General features: G+C 54.0%; 1 protein-coding gene across 3 annotated transcripts in view; it reads right to left on the reverse strand.

Moving 5' to 3' along the window:
• The window catches only part of SCARB1 (scavenger receptor class B member 1), a 74,163-nt gene that overhangs the window by 17,154 nt on the left and 36,038 nt on the right, over positions 1–20,971 (reverse strand). For all 3 annotated transcript variants that reach the window (XM_044243530.1, XM_044243531.1, XM_044243529.1), the window contains 6 exons: positions 16,070–16,227; positions 14,030–14,171; positions 10,616–10,819; positions 8,045–8,140; positions 6,994–7,109; positions 4,934–5,100 (listed from right to left, as the gene is read on the reverse strand). In XM_044243530.1, the coding sequence (XP_044099465.1) occupies positions 4,934–5,100; positions 6,994–7,109; positions 8,045–8,140; positions 10,616–10,819; positions 14,030–14,171; positions 16,070–16,227 (883 nt within the window). The remainder of the gene's footprint in view (positions 1–4,933; positions 5,101–6,993; positions 7,110–8,044; positions 8,141–10,615; positions 10,820–14,029; positions 14,172–16,069; positions 16,228–20,971) is intronic.

The following is a 20,971-nucleotide window of genomic DNA, read 5'->3' on the forward strand; positions in this document are numbered from 1 at the left end:
TTTTGCTGCCACCTGACTTCATCTTTCCTGGAGGACTTTAACGCCCATTGCCTTTTTTGTGACATCGATTCATTCAGCCAAGTACCTCTTCAGTTTTGCCACACCTGGGTCCCCCTGCGTGATTCTCCAATGTGCTGCTCTGATCCAAATGCCATCGCTTTCTTTAAACAGCGATATTTTAAAGTCGAACTTTCTATCCAAGCCATCACTGGCAAACACTTGCCCCAACAAGACAGTGAATATAGAAATAAATACAACGGAAACCACGAAGGTTGAATATTCTAACTAGATAACCATTGCCCACACGGGGCTTTGAGCACTCTTTTCAGTTAAAAGGAAAGACAGGGGGCGCCTGGGTGGCTCACTGGGTTAAGCTGCTGCCTTCAGCTCAGGTCATGATCTCAGGGTTCTGGGATCGAGCCCCTCATCGGGCTCTCTGCTCAGCAGGGAGCCTGCTTCCTCCTCTCTCTCTCTCTGCCTGCCTCTCTGCCTACTTGTGATCTCTGTCTGTCAAATAAATAAATAAAATCTTAAAAAAAAAAAAAAAAAAGGAAAGACAGGGGTGCCCGGCTGGCTCAGTCGGGGGGGGGGGCGTGCAAGTCTTGATCTCCTAGCTGTAGGTTCGAGCCCCACGTTGGGTGTACAGATTACTTAAAAATAAAAATCTTTTGGAATGCCTGGGTGGCTCAGTCAGATAAGCATCTCCCTTCAGCTCAGGTCATGATTCTAGGGCCCTGGGATAGAGCCTGCTGCTCAGCGGGGAGCTTGCTTCTCCGTCTGCCTGCTGCTCCCCTTGCTTGTGCACACACACTCTCTCTCTATTTAACAAATAAATAAATGAAATATTTTAAATACACACACACATACACATATCAATTTAAAAAATAAAAATCTTTTAAAAAGATAGGTGGGTGCTGAAAGGCCTCTTAGCACCAACAGAAATTCTCTCCTGGGGGTGACTGGAAGGAGGGCAACCCGAAAGGAAAACAGAAGCCCTCTCTCCCAAGTCAGTCCGTGTCATTTAAAGCCACCTCCTTGCACCTCTGAAGCTACCCTGAGCAGCCCAGGGACAACGCCCTTCAATTTGGAAAAGCTCCTTTCCCATCCTCCCATCTCCGATATGAAAAAGGACCACCAGAAGGAACACGAGGCCCCCCATGTTCACAGAGACCCTCAGTAAGGGCGGCGGTCACCACATTGGGCCCTTGAAGGTGGCGCACCTCCAAGGAGCCCCAGCGTGCCTCCAAGGTCAGAGGCAGCCGCAGTGGGTCAGACCAACGTCCATCCCCTTGACCCTTGCTTCAGACAGTGAGCACGCTCCTCCCTCATTCTTTTAACGGCAAGCACACGTGCATGCGTTCCTCTCTGTTTTATGTCAAAACAGCATGAGCAATAAGTGGTCACTCATTTATAGCTTTACGGCACGCCCAACCAGACCTAACTGCCCAGGGTCACCACAGATTACAGCGAAGAGGTCTGTCGAGCTACTCTGAGGGCCCTGAGCAGCAGGGAAGTGTGAGGGGCGAGAGTCCTCCGGGCCCAAGAAATCTCCAAGGCCTTACAAGGGAAATGTATGGCATTCCTTATCTTCAGACGGAAGGTCACAGACATGCAGACCCAGGGGCCCTGAAGGACACGGATGGGAACATTCCAGCAGCATGAGGCTCATGGTCAAAACACAGAAACCCAGCTGCCCTTGAGGGCAGGAGAGGTAAGGAGACTAAGGGGAGTTCCCACGCAGGCATGCCACACAGCAGCGAAAGGGTGCCCACGACAGCCCCAGCGCCGACGGACCTCATCGATGACACAACAGGTGGAAGAGGCCAGAGAGAACACAGGAGCACACGCTACGATTCTTGGCACATAAAGGCCAAAAGCAGGCAAAGCTGTGCTGCTGGACTTCAGGCCAGGGCCTGAGAGGGGTCTTGGGGGTGTCTGTCAAGACCCGAGTTGGGCCCAGCATTCAGTGCAGAGTCTGCTCCTAACTCTCTCCCCCTCCCTCTGCCCCTCCCCTCCCTGCTCCTTTTATTTATTTTTTTTTAAAGACTTTATTTATTTATTTATTTGACAAACAGAGATCGCAAGTAGGCAGAGAGGCAGGCAGAGAGAGGGGGAGGCAGGCTCCCTGCTGAGCAGAGAGCCCGAAGCAGGGCTCGATCCCAGGACCCTGAGATCATGACCTGAGCCGAAGGCAGAGGCTTTAACCCACTGAGGACCCCAGGCGCCCCTCCCTGCTCCTTTTAAAATAGATAAATTTTTAGAAAATAAATAAAAATAAAATTCCCTGGCACTTTTGAAGTTATCTTGTCAGATGTGCTACGATGAGGCGGTATAAGCCTCCTCCCCGGCCCTCTGAAGTGGATGGACATCGGGCCTGCCTGGCACCCACTCCTCCTTCCCCATCCCACAGGATCCCACACCCCGACTCTGGAACCAACCCTCCCCTCACCTGCTGTGCAAGCGCTGGCCCCGCCCATGGAATCAGGGGCGGAGCGTGATGCGGCCTAGCCAATCAGCATCGCTCTGGGCCACAGTGATTGGCTCACAGGACGCAAGGCAGACCAATCAGAGTGAACGTGGGGCACCTGCTGGAGTGAGGGGGTCCGCAGGAGCCTTTGGAGGCAAAGGGGAGAGCCCCAAGCCAGAGGCGAGAGCCTGCCTGGCAGCAGAGCCAGCCCAGAAGAAAACCGAGTTGCCACCCGGCATGAAAGGCAGCTTCCCCCAAGAGCTGAACTCCGGAGCTGTGCCAAATGCAAGAATCTTTTCCGGAATTCTGCGGCACACAAACCATGAGATGCCCTTTCTGGCGCAGGCGGCCGCTGCTCTTGTCACCTGCCCCACAACCGCGGCACACAGCCAGGCAGGGTCTCCGCGCTGTCACCCCATCCCGCAAGCAGAAATTCCCAGAGACCCCAGGGACGGGAGAATTAAACAGGGCAAGGCCAGGTGGGCCACACAAGGAGGTGACAGGGAGGGCACCTCCAGGCCCCAGCTCCAGACCCTTCACCTACAGAGCACCCCATTCTGCCTGAACTTGGGGAGACGTCCAGCCTGACAGTCTATCCCCCCAACCCTGCTGCAAACTACAGCTGGACATCTCCAGCCGGATATGTAGCCAAAGAGGTCCCCAGAAGGTGAGACCCGGTCGAATGAGCAGTGGCTTCTCGTCCTACCAACTGTGTGACCTTGGGCACGTCCCAGCCTTGAGCCTCAACTTCCTAAGGGCAGGGTACACCCACACGTCCATACATTCAAATACTACATACAGGGCACAATTGTAGCAGCAGAGGACAGCACCCTGCCAACATTTACAGCCTGTGGGAGGACACAGATGATAGATTACCCAAACAGAATACACAGTCAGTGATTTCAGGGAGTGATGGACACCAAGAACATAATACAGGGGGAAATGACAGAGAGCAGCTGGCAGGGGCAAGAAGGGGCTGGAGTGGGGGAAGAGGGACAATGTTAGCATGGGAAATCAGAGCAGGCCTCCTGGAGGAGGTGGCCTCTGAATAGATCAAAAGGAGGGGAGGGAATGATCCACACAGATCCACATGGATAGCTGGGGAAAGAACTCTCAAGGTAGGAGGAATGGTTGATGCAAAGGCCCCGAGGTGGGACCAAACTTGATGTTCTAGAAATAGGGAGCAGGCCATGGGGCTGAAAACTAGTTAGTGGGAGAAGTACAGAAAGAAATGGTATTGAAGAGGCTGGCTCAGGCCAGATCCTGCAGAGTGCTGAGACCATTGTCATAGCTTCACTGTATGGGCATGGGGCTGCACTGAGCAGAGAGCCTGTTCCCAGTGAAGCAAAGACCTTTCTACCCCAATGAAGATGCTCTCCTTCTGCGCAGGCTATCCCATTCAGAAGTCTCTGGGCCCACGCGATGCTGATCATCAGAAATGGGGCCAGTGTGACTAAGGCGCTGCCTTTTAACTGGATGACATTAAAACCAATTTAAATACGCCAATGAGGGGTGCCTGGGTGGCTCAGTGGGTTAAGGCCTCTGCCTTCCGCTCCGGTCATGATCCCAGGGTCCTGGGATCAAGCCCCCCATCAGGCTCTCTGCTCAGCAGGGAGCCTGCTTCGCCCTCTCTCTCTGCCTGCCTCTCTGCCTACTTGTGATCTCTCCCTCTCTGTCAAATAAATAAATAATATTTTTTAAAAATTAAAAATTACAAAAATAAATAAATAAAATAGGGAATGGGGGCGCCTGGGTGGCTCAGTGGGTTAAAGCCTCTGCCTTTGGCTCAGGTCATGATCCCAGGGTCCTGGGATCAAATCTCGCATCAGGTTCCCTGCTCAGTGGAAAGCCTGCCTCTCCCTCTCCCACCCCCCTGCTTGTGTTCCCTCTCTTGCCGTGTCTCTCTCTGTCAAATACATGAATAAAAATCTTTAGCAATAAAAGAAAAGTAAATAATAAAACAGGGATCATGGCCTGGATTATCCTGCCATGGGGACGTGGTGGGGGGTGCGGGACGGGGGTAGTCTCTGGGGTCTTAAACTAGAAGAGGGAACAGGAGAGATGAGGTCAGAAGGTGGGATCGGAGATGGGGTGTTGCTGATGGTGAGGACAGGAGCCTCGGCATTCTGGCGGCCTCCGAAGGGCAAACACAAGGATCACCCCTCGAGCCTCCAGAGAGGAGCACAGCTCGCTGACACCTGGCCGAAAGTCGGGTGAGTCCCTGTGTGGGACTTCAGAACTGTTTAAGAGGATGCATTTTCATCGCTAAGCCACTGAGGATGTGGGCCTTCCTGACGACCGCAACTGACCTACATGGCATTCTTTTTTTCATTTCAGATTCTCTCTGCTGCCTCCTCTCCGGCCTAATGGGATTATGAAGAGTAAAGAGGCCGGAGATTCCACAGACCAGGCAGGGACAGATCCCAACGTGCCCACCTGACCCATCCCGCTGGGGACGGCACGTACTGAATCTGCAGGTGCTGATGTTCTGAATTCCGGACTCCAGGCACGGGCAGAAGCCCTCGTTGGGCGCGTAGACAGAGCCGTTGGCAAACAGGGTGCTGGGGGCCACGAAGCGATAGGTGGGGATGCCTTCAAACATCCCCGACTCCTTGTAGACCAGGTTCATGGACCTGCGGGAGGCAGACGGGGGAGGGGCAGCATGACACCCGGAACGTGGTGGCTGGACAGGTCCTGCTGAATGTGACCCCAGTTGAGCCGCTTCTCCCCACAGGCACCGCCGCCTCCCCCGGCCCCCCCAGGGGAGCTTCAGCTACTGTCTCTCTCCCTGGGAACTGCAACAGCCTCCTCATGGCTCTTCCTGCCTCCCGGCCCACGCCCATCTGTTCTCCCCAAGCAGATGGTGCTTCAAAATGAGAACAGAGTATGTCACTTAAAACTACAACTGCCTCCAGAGTCGTCTGGGACAAGACCCATCATCCTCGCCACAGCCCCACAGCTTCCGTGAGGTCCAGCCTCTGCTTGCCCTTTGTTGCACGCTATGGGCATCCTGGCAACTGCTCAGGCACACTCCCGCCTGCCCCTGGGCCTTTGTATGTGCTGCGCCCTCCACTTTCACATATCAGACTGCCATTCTTCACGACGAGGGGTGACTCCGCGGTCACTTCTCCTGAGGATGTGGCGGCATGTTCCCCGACCCAATTCACCCAGCTGCGTTTCTCAAAGGTACATGGAAACTTGAACTTGGACTGTGGATTACAACGGTGCCGCCCTCCCCACCCCCCACCACTGTCACACAGGACTCCAGAGCTCTTGGAAGGGGGCATGTGTGGGTGGGACGCGCTATCAGCGCAGAATAAATTCCAGATTTCTACACTGGATAGGAAAAAAAAAATGTGAAACTTCTCAGTAACACAGGACACCGTTTACGCACTGAAATGGTAGCATTTTGGATACAGTGGGTCAGGTAAAACCTGTCATTAAAATTAATGTCACCTACTTCTTGTTCTTTTTTTTTTTTTTTAACACAGCCACTCGAAAATTTAAGATTGCAGACGGGGATGGGCACCACGTTGGGAGTGGACAGCACCAGGCCCAGACATAGCCTTATGCAGCCGGAGAGGGTAACGTGATTGCGCAAGAGAACGTCCTTGTTTCCAGAAAACACCCACTTAAGTATGGAAGCCGCCAGCTATCATCAGGCAGTCTGGGGACAGGGCACCTGGGGCCAAAAAGGAAACAACTGCCCAAACCAAGGGGAATGGCACACGCTTGCTACTCTTCTCTGGGTCGAAATGTCTCATTCTAAAAAGTGAACATACGCCACGCACGGGCACTTCAGGTTCCCGGACGCTGGCCTGCACGTGTGTCTGGGTGAGTCTCCCCCTGCCCCAGTCAGGGTCAGGATGGAATGGGAGTGGGCCCATCCCCTCCCCGCCGTGTCCGCAGCGCCTGACCCAGCCAGCCACCACAGAGGTCTGCCAGGAAGGCAGAGGAGTCGGAGCTCACGTCCGTGAATCCCCAAGTAAAAGACTTTTCCAGAGTGGCCCTAATGGAGCTGAGGGCCGGGCAATACCTAAAGGCGGGTTCTAGGGTCCACCATCTAGTCTCCCCTGCCCTGGGGCCCCTGGAATCCGTCAGCCCCAAGCAAGCTTCTGAGGCCACACTCCAGTCCTGCAAGTGTCGCAGGAGAGACATCGAGATCTTTCAGCATCCAGGTGGACATGAGGGCAGCTGGACAGATGCCCCAGAGGGCCCAGGCTTGCCCGATCCCCAGCAAGCCCCGTGACCCGGTGGTTTCTTGCCCGCCACCACCGCCACCACCACGCAAAGCCCCACGCTGCCAGAGGCCTCTCTGGGTCTTGCCAAAGCAGCACGAGCGGTTTGGCTCTTCATGGCGCAACTGAGGACAATTCAGGACAGCGCCGAGGGCCAACAAATACACAAAGAGCCAAACCGCTTCCCAAGGGCACGCCAAAAGCCGCTCGATTAGGCTCTGAGCGTCCACAGAGCTGATTTCCACTGCCGGGAGGTCCCAGAAGACCCCGGAACGTCCCAGCCATTACCGGCAAGCCTCGGGGCTGTAGAATTGCAGTGAGGTTTCCGGAGTCATGAACGGCGCCCACATCTGTCCCGAGGTCCCGTTGATCATGTTGCACTGATCAGAATGCCAGAAGCTGACCTGCGGGGAAGCGAGGAGACCCGGCCCTTCAGTTCAGCCACGGCTCTCAGAAACACGCTCTCAGGCACTGCACGGCCGACCTGGGGCACAGCTGAACAGCAAGCCAGGGATGTCGCAGGGTCTCCGCTGGGAACGGTGACTGCCAGCTGCAAACGGGGACCTCGACCCTCTGAGCACGGATGCGGGTGTCCCTGGACCCCAGAGCCCAGGTCTTGGCAGCGGTCACCGTGGTGAGCGCCGGGGACATGGGAGCGGCTGTGCGCACCTGCTCGCTCCTGGGCACGCTTAACGAGAAAAAGCAATAAAGGTGGAAAACGCAGGTGCAGAACGATGTACGTAATATGATTTCATCGTGTTCAAAGAAGCAGCAAACCCACCACGTTTCTCTGCACACACATGGGCGTGGAATGGGCCGAAGTGGACAGGAAGGTCATGCCCGATATCGTGCACTGTGGGTGCCTCTGTGCTCCAGGGAGCAGCAGGGCCGGGCTTGGGAGGAGGTGCAAAGGGCACTTGAGATGTGTCCCTATTGTTTTTTTATGTGAATGTCTTCCTGTGATTCTCGGGTGTTTTGTTTTTGTTTTTACTCAGCAGTATCTTTCAACGCAGTGGGTGGTTATATCATCAGTGTCGTATTTTTGAAGTGTTTTCATAAATTAAAGAACAAAAGGAAAGAAATAACTCACTTCCTGGTATACACTAGGCACCAAATAAGTAGAGTTTCCATTCCCCACCCATCCAACGGGAGCCAAGAGCTAGTTGAGCCCTAAGCACAGGCAGAATCCCTGACTCCGAGGGCTTCTCCATCACAGATGTGACCACCTTCCTGAGTTGCAAAAGGGACAAGGGGCACAGTGCAGGTGACCAGCCGGGTGACCCCGCCCCCGCTGCTCCCGCCCAGCCCCAAAGAGGAGGGCCAACACCCTTGCCCTCACCTTGCTAAGTCCGTTCCACTTGTCCACGAGGTGGATCCTGCTGAAGTCTTTGACCCCCGTGAACACGGTGAAGAGCCCTGAATTGGAGTTGTTGAGCTGTGAACGGCAACACAGACCAGCATGTTTAAGCCTCAGGACAGGAGCAAAGGCCCTGGGGCCTGGCTCTCAAGCCCACCCATTTTGAGGCCATTTTCCATTTCACCCAGAGCACAGGGGCCTCGATAACATGTTCACTGCTGAATCCCCAGTGCCTGGGGACCAAGAGGAGGAGGGCTTTCTAGAAGGGAGACTCCCTGGGTGGCAGCGTCCCTCCTAGGAAGCATCCCACCTTCCCTTCCTGACTCAAGGAGAGTCGACTTCTCCTCCCAGATGATAGCAGAATGACTCCCTCCCTGCAACTAAAAATGAAGTATGGCCATGTGACCTCTCCAATCAAGGAAAAAGAAGCAGATGGGGGCATGCCACTTCTGGGTGAAAGTTTAGGACTAGCACATGCACAGGTCACCGTTCTTTCTGCCACTGCATAGGGGTCGTGGAAGCATGTACCAAGCTGCTGCCTCCCTCAGCCTGGGTTCCTGAGTGACCAAAAAGAGCAGAGGGCCCCCTGGTCACCCACACGGACGTGGCATACAAACAAGGAATCATCTCCCTGGTTCAAGCCGCTGACATTCTGGGGCTGCTTGTTACACAGCATGACCTGGTCTATCCTAACTGATACAGGACCCAAGGCTTACTGAGCGTTTTCTGGATCGGAAGCCCCAGGCTTCGGCGCCTTGAGGTTCTTTCCTAGAGACGGCTGCCTAATTCACAGCAAAGACATGCAGAGCATACAAACCATAGGGCAAAATCTAGAAGCACCGTGTTCTCCCTGAGGAGGCCAAGGAATGGAAAACACATTAAGAACTCAGTAGGGTTGTTTACCAGCCAAATGGCGAAACAGATTACCGAACTAGTTGGGCAAACAAGCTCCAGGGAAGGGACCAGTTCGAAGCCCTGCTCGGCCTCCTAATGTCTGTGTCCTGTCACCTGCCTATTTTGAGCTTCATGAGGACACTAACAGGAGCCTGGAGACAATGGGAGTGCAAAAAAGTGAGTGTGTCAACACTGTTAAGCAGTGCCTGAAAAACAGTAGGAACTCCAAATGCTGCACTTTATTAATTTATTATTAATAATAATAACAAAGGCTCCCCCAGAAGGACACTAGAATAATAATCAGTATAGTCAAAGTATATCAGAGACTGCCAGTTAGTATCCAAAATATCCTCCCCTCGTTCCTTTGTAACAAAACCCAAACCTTACTCAGGGCATCAGCACAGCAGCTAAAAGGCTACATTTCTGAGGTGTGGCCACATGACCAAGTTTTGGCCAAAGGAAAGTAGAAATTGGTTTTCTCCCTCCTAAGGAGGGAGACAGCTGGGACATGCGGTTTTGTCCTCAACCCCCTTGCCTGCCTCTCCATCTCCATCTTCCTTCCTCTTGTGTGTCCTGGAATGTGGGTGTGGTAGCTGGTGCTTTAGCATCCATACTGGGCCATGTGGTAACCTGGAGCACGAAAACCACACCGTAAAGATGGCAGAGCAGGGTAGACTTTTAGATCCCCAAAGGATATGAAGACACCATGTCAACACTGGACAGTCACTGTTGGAATGTTATTTCAGGGTTTCCGTTATACCCAAACATATATTATAAGCACGCTACTCACTTTGTAATAACTTTAATGTGTTTAACAAGTTTACAAGATGCGTTCAAAGGAATCCTGTTGCTCCAAACTTACCAACTTATTCACAAACTCAGAACCCGTCATCCTGGTTAAAAATGTACTATCTATCACGTGCCAAGTACAGAAACATAATTTCTCCTTCCGCTTCCCCCAAGACACATCACCAGAGCCCAAAGCGGAGGCTGATTCTGGAGTAACCCAGAGTCTCACCCAAACCTTTGGTGGAGGGAGCCACGGTCAGGGGTCAGACTCTGCATCAGACTCTGTCAGACTCTGCTCAGGAGCCCAGCTACTACCAGGTGATCAGGGGTCAAGATCAAGGAAAAAGCAGGCAGGGGCACCTGGGTGGCTCAGTTGGTTAAGCGTCTGCCTTCAACTCAGGTCATGATCCCAGGGTCTGGTGCTTGAGCCCACTCGTCAGGCTCCCTGGTCAGAGGGGAGTCTGCCTCTCCTTCACCCTCTGCCCCTTCCCCTGCTCATGTGCTCTCTCTCACTCTTTCAAATAAATATATAAATAAAATCTTAGAAAGGAAGGAAGAAATAAGGCAGCTCAGAGCAAGGTCGTAGTTAACATCCTTGACTCCCCTCCCCAGCAGCCTCTCCCCCTTCTCCCGGCAGTAGCCCCCAGCAGTCCGCGCTCAGCTCGATCACATCTTCTGAGCCTGGGTCCGACTGCATCTCCATCTCTACCTCGAGTTTTCAGACGTATGAGCCAATACATTCTCTATTTCTCTTAAGCCAGTCTGAGTTGGGTTTTCTGCCTTTTATAACCCATCGCTCCCGCCCCCCGCCACCGCCCCGATCCCAGCCCCCACTTCCAGGCCCCGGACTTGTTGCTGAGCCACACTTACCTCTGCAAATAGCCCAAACTTGCCCTTGAATGGAAACACATCTGGGAGGTACTTGTTGATGAGGTGTATGAGGGGATCGTCATAACCCCACATGATCTCGCTTATGGTGCGGTTCATGAAGGCGCGCTCCCCCAGCGTGCTGAACGCCAAGGTCATGATCAGCTTCATGCTCATGGGTTTATTCTCCATCATCATCGCCGCGGCCTGCAGGGCGAGGGGACAGCACACGTTACAGGCTAGACACCGCGGGTCCGTGCATCCTGGACTTTAAGCCAGGCCTGAGGCAGAGTTCATCAGGGGATATGAACGTCAGGCCTAGGAAGGTCCCCGGAAGATTCCCTAATCCTTCAGTAACAGGACCTCCTGTGTTAGTGGATTCAGGTGAAGTTAACTCCATCCCCAATCGCAGAGGCGGGCACATGGCAGGTACCTGGCCAATCAGAAATGTTCTTCCCTCCAGCTACAGTGACTGTCTTGAGAATGTGTAATGTGGCCCAGTCAGAGCCGTGAGACACAGGAAACTTTCCCCGGGGGCCGTCAGGTTGCAGGAGAGCTTCCTGCTGCCCTCCCTGAAGGCTGCATCCACCCTGAGGTCCACCAGAGCAGGGCACAGATCTGGGCAACCCGATTTGCACCCTAGATCAAGCCATACCTGAAACCTCACCCTTTCAGTAACATGAGCCCGTAAGTTCCCTTTTTGCTTAGGTCAGTTTGGAGCACCTTTCATTGTCACCTTGCAACCAAAACAATCTTAAGACTCAACTCCACTTCCTGATATCACCCTCCCAAACACCAAGTGTCCCAAAGATCTGTTCTCCCCAATATCTGGGTGCTGAGGATGCAAGTGAATTTATTTTCTAACTCCTCTTTCCTCTGGAGATACCATCTTGGCACTTGGTTTATTTTTTTGAAGGCACCTCATCCAAAAGCGGGAAAGTGAACACAGCCAGCATTTCCTAAAACCTGGGCCAACGAGGTCTGGTTCCTTGGGAACTCACCAGGGGATCTTCTTACCATTATAATCATTTTTGAAAAGGGAATAAACACACGATTTTTTTTTTTTTTAATCACAAAAGGCTATAGAATAAATGTCCCTCTCCAACCCCTGACACTCCCGTTTGCATTCTTCTCCCTCAAGGCTACCCACTGCTATGGGCTCTTGGGTGTTCCTCCAGGGACACCCACACCAGAGACCAGCCAACTACGGTGCGTGGGCCAACGCCAGCCCACCACCCATTTTGTACAGTCTGAGACCTAAGAATTTTTTTTAAATATATTTTCAAATAGGGGCACCTGGGTGGCTCAGTGGGTTAAAGCCTCTGCCTTCGGCTCAGGTCATGATCTCAGGGTCCCAGGATCAAGTCCCGCATCGGGCTCTCTGCTCAGCGGGGAGCCGGCTTCCCCCTCTCTCTCCCTCTGTCTGCCGCTCTGCCTACTTGTGGTCTCTGTCTGTCAAGCAGACAGAGATCTTTAAAAATACATATATATAGGGGCGCCTGGGTGGCTCAGTGGTTTAAGCCTCTGCCTTCAGCTCAGGTCATGATCTCAGGGTCCTGGGATCAAGCCCCACATCGGGCTCTCTGCTCAGCGGGGAGCCTGCTTCCCCCTCTCTCTCTGCCTGCCTCTCTGCCTACTTGTGATCTCTCTCTATCAAATAAATAAATAAATATCTTTAAAAAAATACATATATATATATTTTTTCAAATAGTTGGGGAAGTGAAAAAGACTGTTGGAAAAAACAGGAAAATTATATGAAATAAAGTTTTACTGGAACATCGCCACGCATTTTCCTTGGGGTTTGCATCTGACGGCTTTGGCATCGGCAGTTCCAACAGAGATCAGGTTAGCACATTTACTATTTGGCCCTTGACGGAAGTTTGCCTGCTCTGCTCGAAACATTAAAAAATAAGTAAATAAATAAATAAATAATACGCTGTAGTGCCGTGCGTACATTCTACACCTTGCCGTCCCTCACTAAGACCTCGCGGTCCCCTCCGGGCCACCCTGTAATAAATCACCACAATGAAAGACAACGGAGCAACCTCCAGGCTGTTTCTAGAAGCTTGCTCTGACAGGGTTGCGGCACTGAATATCCTTGAGTGCAAACATCTTTTATCTGTGCGGTTCTACCAAGAGGACACATTCCTACAGACGAAGTTTCTGAGGTCAAAGGCGTGTGCAATTTCTGTTCAACGTCACCCCCTTCCCACTGCCCACACCGGTTCCGTGCGTCCCAAGAGCACGCGAGAGCGTCTGTTTCCACGAATGCTCCTGCCGCCTGGGGCACCATCACACAGTCTTTGCCGGCCTCGTCGGTGGGGGCAGGTGACCGCACTGGCAACACTCATGCCTGGGGCTGGGGGGAGGGGTGCAGCTTAAGGCTGCGAGGCGTGTTTACTCTTTGTTCTGTCCGTCCAGTGGACTCGGCAGGTGAGCCCACCTCGGATTCAGAGCGCAGGGTCACCGACGAGTAAACAGGTAATATGTATAAGGGCCCCAAGCCCTAAGTGCTAACACAGTGTTAGCAAGAAATTAACCTAACAGGCCTGAGGCCACTCTTTTTAGAAAGGCCTGCCGGCAAGGCTGGCCCTCAACCAGTGTCCAGGCCCTGGGGTTTTGAGGAAGTGATGGGGCGGGGGTGGCTCACGGGGTCTGCACCGTATGTACAAACAGCACGCTTTATGCTGACCACCTGTCTCCCTTCTGGGGATCTGGACTTTGGTACGTGCCAGGCGGAAGGTGCCTCCGTGGCCACCCCCAATAAAAACCCTGGGCACGGAGTCCCTTGTGGTTTCCGTGGTGACGACCCTTCCCGGGCGCCGTCAGGACTTGTTGCTGGGGGAATTAGGGGTGTCCTGTGCGGCTCCCCTGGGAGAAGATGCTGGAGGCAGGAACCTGGCCTCCACCCCATGCGCTTTCTCCCTCTGCTGTTTTTGGTCCGCACCCTTCCGCTGTAATAAATCAGAGCCACAGGCGGGACGGTCCGCTGTACCTGAGCCCTCCAGCGAGTCAGCAAGGCCGCAGGTGGGCTCGGGGATCCCGGCGCACAGGGCCAAAGGTCGGTAAATCCAGCTACAACTGTGACTCTCACCTACAGAGCACGGAGGCCCCGGCTGCAAAGAGGCCAGATGAGGACGCAGCCTGGGGGAGCCCCGTGTAGTCCCCAACTAGTACCTCCCTGTGGAGAGTCTAGATTTGTAGACTCAGACAGGAAAGACAAGGACTTTGGCCGGTACCCGCAAACCAGAGACAGGAGGATTCACATGGGTTTAGGGCCCTGTAAACCGCAAGCTGCCCCCCGTCCCCCTCCCTGAGGGGTGGCCCGTGCAAGGGGGACAGGCAGGGTGAGAAATGGAAACCCCAGAGAGAAGGATGAGGGCTGGGATAAGGGACACGGCCAAGGGGCAAACTTACCAAGACCAGGATGTTGGGCATAACAATGTAGTCGCTCTCCAGGCCATGGGACTTGTCAGGCTGGAACTGGAAGCTGCGATACTCAAGGAATGACACCGTGTCATTGCCATTGAAGGTGATGTTGCTCTTGTGCCTGAACTCCCTGCAGGCGGGGAAGCCGGTGATCAGCAGATCCCCAGTCACACGGGGACGGGGTGCCCGCCGGGAGCCCTGGGGACCTCAGCTGCCTGCCCTCAGCCCACTGCGGGCCTCTGTGAGGTTCATCAGAGCTACCCCACAGAGCACCCAAATCCCGATGCACCCGTCCTCCGGGCCAGGGGCCACCGTCCCTCACAGCAGCCTCCCCCATGCATGCACCTGCTTCTCGGAGGGAGACAGCACAGCACAGTGGCTCGGAACGTGCACTCTGGAGACAGAGGGCCCAGGCTCCCAACTTGTCTCCATCACTTACTACCAGGGCCTCCATTTTCCCATCTATAAAATGGGGGTGGGGGTGATAACAAGCCCCATTCTGTAGGGCTGTGGGGAGCCCTGAGTGGGTCAGCCCATGTCAAGCCACCAAGCAGCGGCCTGCGGCACAGAAGACACCGCACAAGTCTCAGCTGCTTTACGCCGCTGCCGTCTTTATTCCTTCTTGTCCGCTATCCATTCTCCACAAAGTAGCCAGAGAATCTTCGAAAAGGAGAAATCAGATCATGTCCTTCTCTCCCCGACAGCCCTCCTCTGCATACAGGATCAAATCAAGCTCCTAAATGTGGCCTCTGAGATCCTCACCACCGACCCGTCCAACGCTCATGCCTCCTCTCCGCCACCTTCCCCCTCACTCATACCATGCCAGCCACTCAGGGCTCCTCCTTCCCAGACTACCAGACTCGGCCTGCCTCAGGGCCTTTGCACCAGCTGCCAGCTCTACCTGGGGGGCCCCCTACATCTTCACACAGTGGCACCTCCCTCTCACCACCCACGTTTAGGGGAGTGTCCCATTGGCAGAGGTCCTCCATGACCCTCCAGTTAGACCAACCCTGCCCACGCCCCTCCCTCCGGCACTCTTCATGCCTCCCCCTCTCCACTCTCACCACACTTAGGGCCACCTGATTTGTCCATGAGTTTACTCTCTCCCATCGATGTCAACTCTCTGGGGCGGGGGCTTGGGTCTGCCTTTAAGAGGGACTGGCACAGTGCCTAGTCCACAGGAGGTGCCCAGTAAACGCTTCCGGAATGAAGAAATAAACATGAACTTTGGCAAGCCAGGGCCAGCTCTGACACAGATGCCTTCCCTGGACGAGTTTGGCAGGGACAAGAGTTCTGTGACAGGGGCCATCCCGAGGACAAAATGGGCAGGAGCCGGGAATTAGGCCTTATCCCGGAACAGACCTCCCTCATCTCCCGGAAACCTGCTCTGCTCTCCCAAAGACCATGATCCGGCGAAGGGGCTGTGGCAGGTGTGGTAAGAACACGCCAGCAACAGATGTTTACAGGGCACTCACCATGTGCCAGGCTCTGTGCTCGGGGCTTCCCACTACCTCATCCAGTCCTCACAACCACCCCATGGTGGAGCCTGTCATCCCCAGTTTACAGATGGGGAAACTGAGGCCCGGGGAAGGAACGCCCCTTGCCTGCAACCACAAAGCCACAGTGTTTTGTTTTGTTTTTTTAAGATTTTATTTATTTATTTGACAGGGAGAGACAGTGAGAGAAGGAACACGCAGGGGGAGTGGGAGAGGGAGAAGCAGGCTTCCTGCCAAGCAGGGAGCCCAATGTGGGGCTCGATCCCAGGACCCTGGGATCAGGACCAGACCCGAAGGTAGCTGCTTAATGACAGCCACCCGGGTGCCCCCAGAAAGCCACAGTTTAAACCCAAGAGATCGCTTTGCACAGGGCATGGTCTCAACCACGAGAATACGCGATTGGGGAAAGCGGACTGACCCTGAGCAACCCCCCCCACTCCTGGGGGCCTCAGTTTCCTCATCTGTAAAATGGGGTCCAAACCCACTAAGACGGCCCACCTGGGAGGCCCAGTCCAGCCCCCTCCGTCCTCACCTGTACACGTAGGGCCCGCGCTCCCGCACCTGCGGCTTCTCCCCCAGGAGGATGGCGTCGGGGTTGACGATGTCGAAGAAGTAGATGGACAGGTAGAAGGGGACGGGGATCTCCTTCCACATGTTGAAGGACAGGCTACTGGGGTCGATGCGCACATTCTGCAGGGGGAAAAACAAAGACGCCCATGAAGAGAGTGAGCGGGGCCACCACCAGGGCCCACCCCACAGCGCAGCTAGAATGGCTGCCCAGAGCCGGCCTGCAAGGCTCAGTCCCACTGGCATGTCAGGGGATGGTCCCGGGGCAGAGAGAAACCTCTCCACACACGCTGCTCCCCCCGAGGGTCAGTCCACAGGGAACATATCCCCGCTGCTACTTTTGTAAACATGTTCTAGTACTAGTAGCCTGAACAGAGACCAGGAGGTAGCTGGGGCTGGACTCTAGGAATATGGGCTTCATGTGGCCAAATGTATCATTCATTCATTCAACAAACGTTTACTGAGCACCCATCATATATATACCAGGCACTCTTCCAAGGGCTGGGGATAAAACAGTGAACAAGACAGACCCCGTTTCCCAACTCTGCGGGGTCTCTAATCTAGCCAGGGAAAGGCAGGTATTAAACAGGAAGGTACAATGTGTGCTGTGTGAGAAGCAGAGATGGGGAGGGGGACTTGCAACTTCAAACAGAGTAGTCACACGGGGGAAACACAAGCAAAGACAGAATGAACACACACACACACACACACACACAAATAAAAACAAAAGGCAGTGAGTGGAACACAAGGATTTGGTGGTGGTGGGGTAATCCCCCATAGAAGCAAGGTCAGTGCAAAGGCCCTGAGGCAGGGTGGTGCTGAGACAGAGCGGAAGAAAACAGGTCTGCAGCCTATCTATCAGATACACTGGCCTCTCATCCCTGCCTGGCTCTTCAGCTCTGCAAGTCCCTGTGTCACAAGGAGGTCCCCCCAGGACCACCCAATCTTCCTCCCACCCAACCTGGCCTGGCCGCATCACGGGCACCACAAGGCTCAAAGCCTGGGTGGGGCAGAGTGCCCCAGCCCATCAGATAGACACCCGATACCACAGAGTGAGGTGTACAGGGTAGCTTACATCACCTCCCATGTTCCTTTGAACACAGCCTTCCAGAACAAAGCCAGCCACCTCTACTGTCCCCAAACAGCCAAAACCAAAGGGCAGAGGCTCTGGAGGGAGGCAGAAGATAGGAGATGCCTGGTCCAGCTCGGCCCCATGTCCCCAGCCAGCAGACTCTGAGAAGGAGTGGATCTGGAGGCAGCTAGACCCCAAAGCCACATGGGCAAGACAATCACCTCTTGAACCTCAGTTTCCCCATCTATACAATGGGCGCCAGTAGCCCCAGCCATTCCTCATTTCACCAACATGACATTTAAATGAAGAAAAGCTGAACTCATTGCCAAGAATAAAAAAACGGAAGATGTCCCATGAAATCCGGATTCCAGGGTATCATAATAATAACTCATTGATCAACACCTCTTCCTACCGGCCACGGAAACCGCACGATCCCTCTTACAACCGGAGCCTCTGACACATGCAAATAAAAGCGACTGATAAATTTGATGAGAACAAAGCAGCTAAGAATCTGTGGGATCACGGTATTGTTTCAATAGCTGCAATTCGTTTTTCGAAATCGAGCACACCCTGGAGCCAATCTAAAACACACCTCAGCTCACCGGCCACACCTTTGCCACACCTGCTGGCCCTTCACCCGCCTGATCTCCCGGAGGAAGGTGACCTCCTGCGTCTCTAAGGGGGAAACCGAGGCGCAGCGCGGCTGGGTGGCTTTCCCCCGGCCCCACACAGCAGGTCCAACACCAGGACCCTCCAGGCCCCATGGACATAGGCTTGGCACGTGGAATTCAACCTCAGGCGAGAGGCTGCTGGGCAGGAGTGTGGTCGACCCAGGATGGAAATCCTCAAATCTTCCAACAGGTGCACGGGAAGGAGTGACAGAGGGAGGTGGTCCCACCATCTCCACCACCCCCTCCCCACTGAAGACACACAAAGGGCTAGTAACTAGGGGTCGGCCACCTGTCCTGGCTTCCCCCGGCGACTGTGCCAGGAGGAAACGCGACTTCCATCCCAGTTCCTTCGTGTGTGTGTGTGTGTGTGTGTGTGTGATAAAAACACGTAAGGTAAGATCCACCCTCTTAGCAAATATTTAAGCCTCGGATGCAGTCTTGTTAAGTGGCGACACTCTGGGGTTCAGTAGAACTCTGGGCTTATTCGTCTTGCGTAACTAAAACAACCATAGCGATCACTCGGGAGAGTTTGGGAGGTGATGGGTATCTTCACACGTAGACTGCAGGGACGGTTCCCAGGGTGCCTCCTTATCTGCAAACTCATCCAGTCGTACACATTAAATATGGAGAGATTATTTAAGATTTTATTTTTTTAAGATTTTATTTATTATTTATTTGACAGACCAAGATCACAAGTAGGCAGGGAGGCAGGCAGAGAGAGAGGAAGGGAAGCAGACTCCCCGCTGAGCAGAGAGCCCGATGCGGGGCTTGATCCCAGGACCCTAAGATCATGACCTGAGCCGAAGGCAGAGGCTTTAACCCACTGAGCCACCCAGGCGCCCCTGGACAGTTTTTTAAAATGTCAGTCATACCTCAACTAAGTGGTTTTTAAAAAGACGGTTTCTGGGGCGCCCCAGTGGCTCAGTCGGTTGGGCGTCTGCCTTCAGCTCAGATCATGATCCCAGGGTCCTCGGATCGAGTCCCGAATCAGGCTCCCTGCTTAGTGGGGAGCCTGCTTCTCCCTCTGCCTCTGCCTCTCTCTCTGTCTCTCATGAATAAATAAATAAAATCATTTAAAAAAACACACACAAGAGATTCTTTTGAAAACATACACAAGGGCGGGGCACCTGGGTGTCTCAGTGGGTTAAAGCCTCTGCCTTCGGCTCAGGTCATGATCCCAGGGGTCCTGGGATCGAGTCCCTCGTTGGGCTCTCTGCTCAGCGGGGAGTCTGCTTCCCCTCTCTCTGCCTGCCTCTCTGCCTGCTTGTGATTTCTGTCTGTCAAATAAATAAATAAAATCTTAAAAAAAAAAAAAAGAAAAGAAAGAAAGAAAACATACACAAGGGCACCTGGGTGGCTCAGTGGGTGAAGCCTCTGCCTTCGGCTCAGGGTGATGATCTCAGGGTCCTGGGATCAAGCCCCGCATCAGGCTCTCTGCTCAGCAGGGAGCCTGCTTCCCCTTCTCTCTCTGCCTGCTTCTCTGCCTACTTGTGATTTCTCTGTGTGTCAAATAAATAAACAAAAATCTTTTTAAAAATACACAAATGTTTAAAATAAACAAATAAATATAGATAGATTTTTATTTATTTAACAGAAAGGGAGCACAAGCAGGGGGAGTGGGAGAGGAAAAAGTGGGTTCCCCACTGAGCAGAGAGCCCAATGCAGGGCTGGATCCCAGGACCCTGGGATCACAACCTGAGCCGAAGGCAGACGCTGAACAACTGAGCCATCCAGGTGCCCCAAGCGTCCAACTCTTGATTTCAGCTCAGTTGTGATCTTAGGGTCCTGAGAGGGGGCCCTGCATCGGGCTCTGTGCTCAGTGGGGAGCGTACTTAGGATTCTCTCTCCCTCTTCCCATTCCATGTGTCCACTCGCTCTCACTCTCTCAACGTATAAATAAAATGAAACAAAATAAAATAAAATAAAACAAAGCAGAATAGTTTCCAGTTCCTGCCTCGCTCCCCAGCCCTGTTTCTCAGCTGGACCCAGAGACGTCTTCAGAACTCCGGAATCCCTCCTCCCCTCTCCCGCTCACTCCGCTTTGGGGACAAATCACGGCCCGACAAATGTGTCATCGGATAAAGCCATGTGTCCCTCTCAGTCTCCAACAGAAGGGGCTTCCAGGATCTGGGGGGTCCACCCCCTTCCCCGGGCACCTGCTCACAGGGAGTAAGTACTCCGCGACCCAGCTCTGCCCTCTGGCTGGGTGACCGTGGATAAGTCACCGCTCCTCGGTGAGCCTCAGTCTTCTCATCCACAAAAGGGGCACGACAGAGCCGGCGTGAGGCTGAAATGAGTTTGTTCCGGTGAAGTACTTAGAACGGGGTATGGCAGAGCCCCGGGAGTTGGACGGTCAGCCAGGGAGTCGCCTGGCTTGAAGTGACCGACTTGTCTTCCTCCCGGTCCCGGTCAGTGCCCCACCCCCACCTGCAGGTGGGAACAGACTTTGCACTGATTTGATCTGCGTCTGAGGAGAGGAGCTGATGAGATAGCACCGCCCGCCAGGCTCGTGGCCTTTCACCTGATGTGGCTGACTTGACCCCCACCCCCTCCCCCAAGGTCAAAGACCGTGGCCAGAACACAAAGACTGGAAGAGACGGCCAGCGTGAGCCCTCGCAGGACGCCACTGCCTCTCCTCCCACCGGACCCTCTGAGCCTGTTCCTGGACAGTCAGCAGGGCTGCCTGGAGGAGGGCATGTGGGAGCCGAGCGCCGGAGAAGGGAGTTGGACTTGGCCAGGGAAAGATGACGGGGAGGGAATTCCTGGCAGTGCTGCAGCCTGTGACCGGGCCAGGAAACCGTGGCTCCCTAAATGCCCATCAATAACAAATATGGTCTCAAAACATATTTTGAGAAATAAACCGCCACATAACGCAACAATGGGGGGCACTGCTCTATCACAAATGGAACCAGCCGCTGGTCAGTCCACCCCCGGCATGAGCCTCCAGGGCACATGCTAAGTAACAAAAGCCCCAAGCAAAGCAAACAGCGACACACTGCCTGAGTCCGGCCACAGGAGAGCTGGAAAAAGGAAAACCACAGGGACAGAAACCAGACCAGGGGTGGCCACAGGGCTCGGGGTGGAGGTAGGCGACCGACTGCAAAACAGCATCCTGGGGGTGGGG

The sequence above is a fragment of the Neovison vison genome, chromosome 3, assembly GCF_020171115.1.
Source record: "Neovison vison isolate M4711 chromosome 3, ASM_NN_V1, whole genome shotgun sequence".
NCBI lineage: Eukaryota > Metazoa > Chordata > Mammalia > Carnivora > Mustelidae > Neogale > Neogale vison.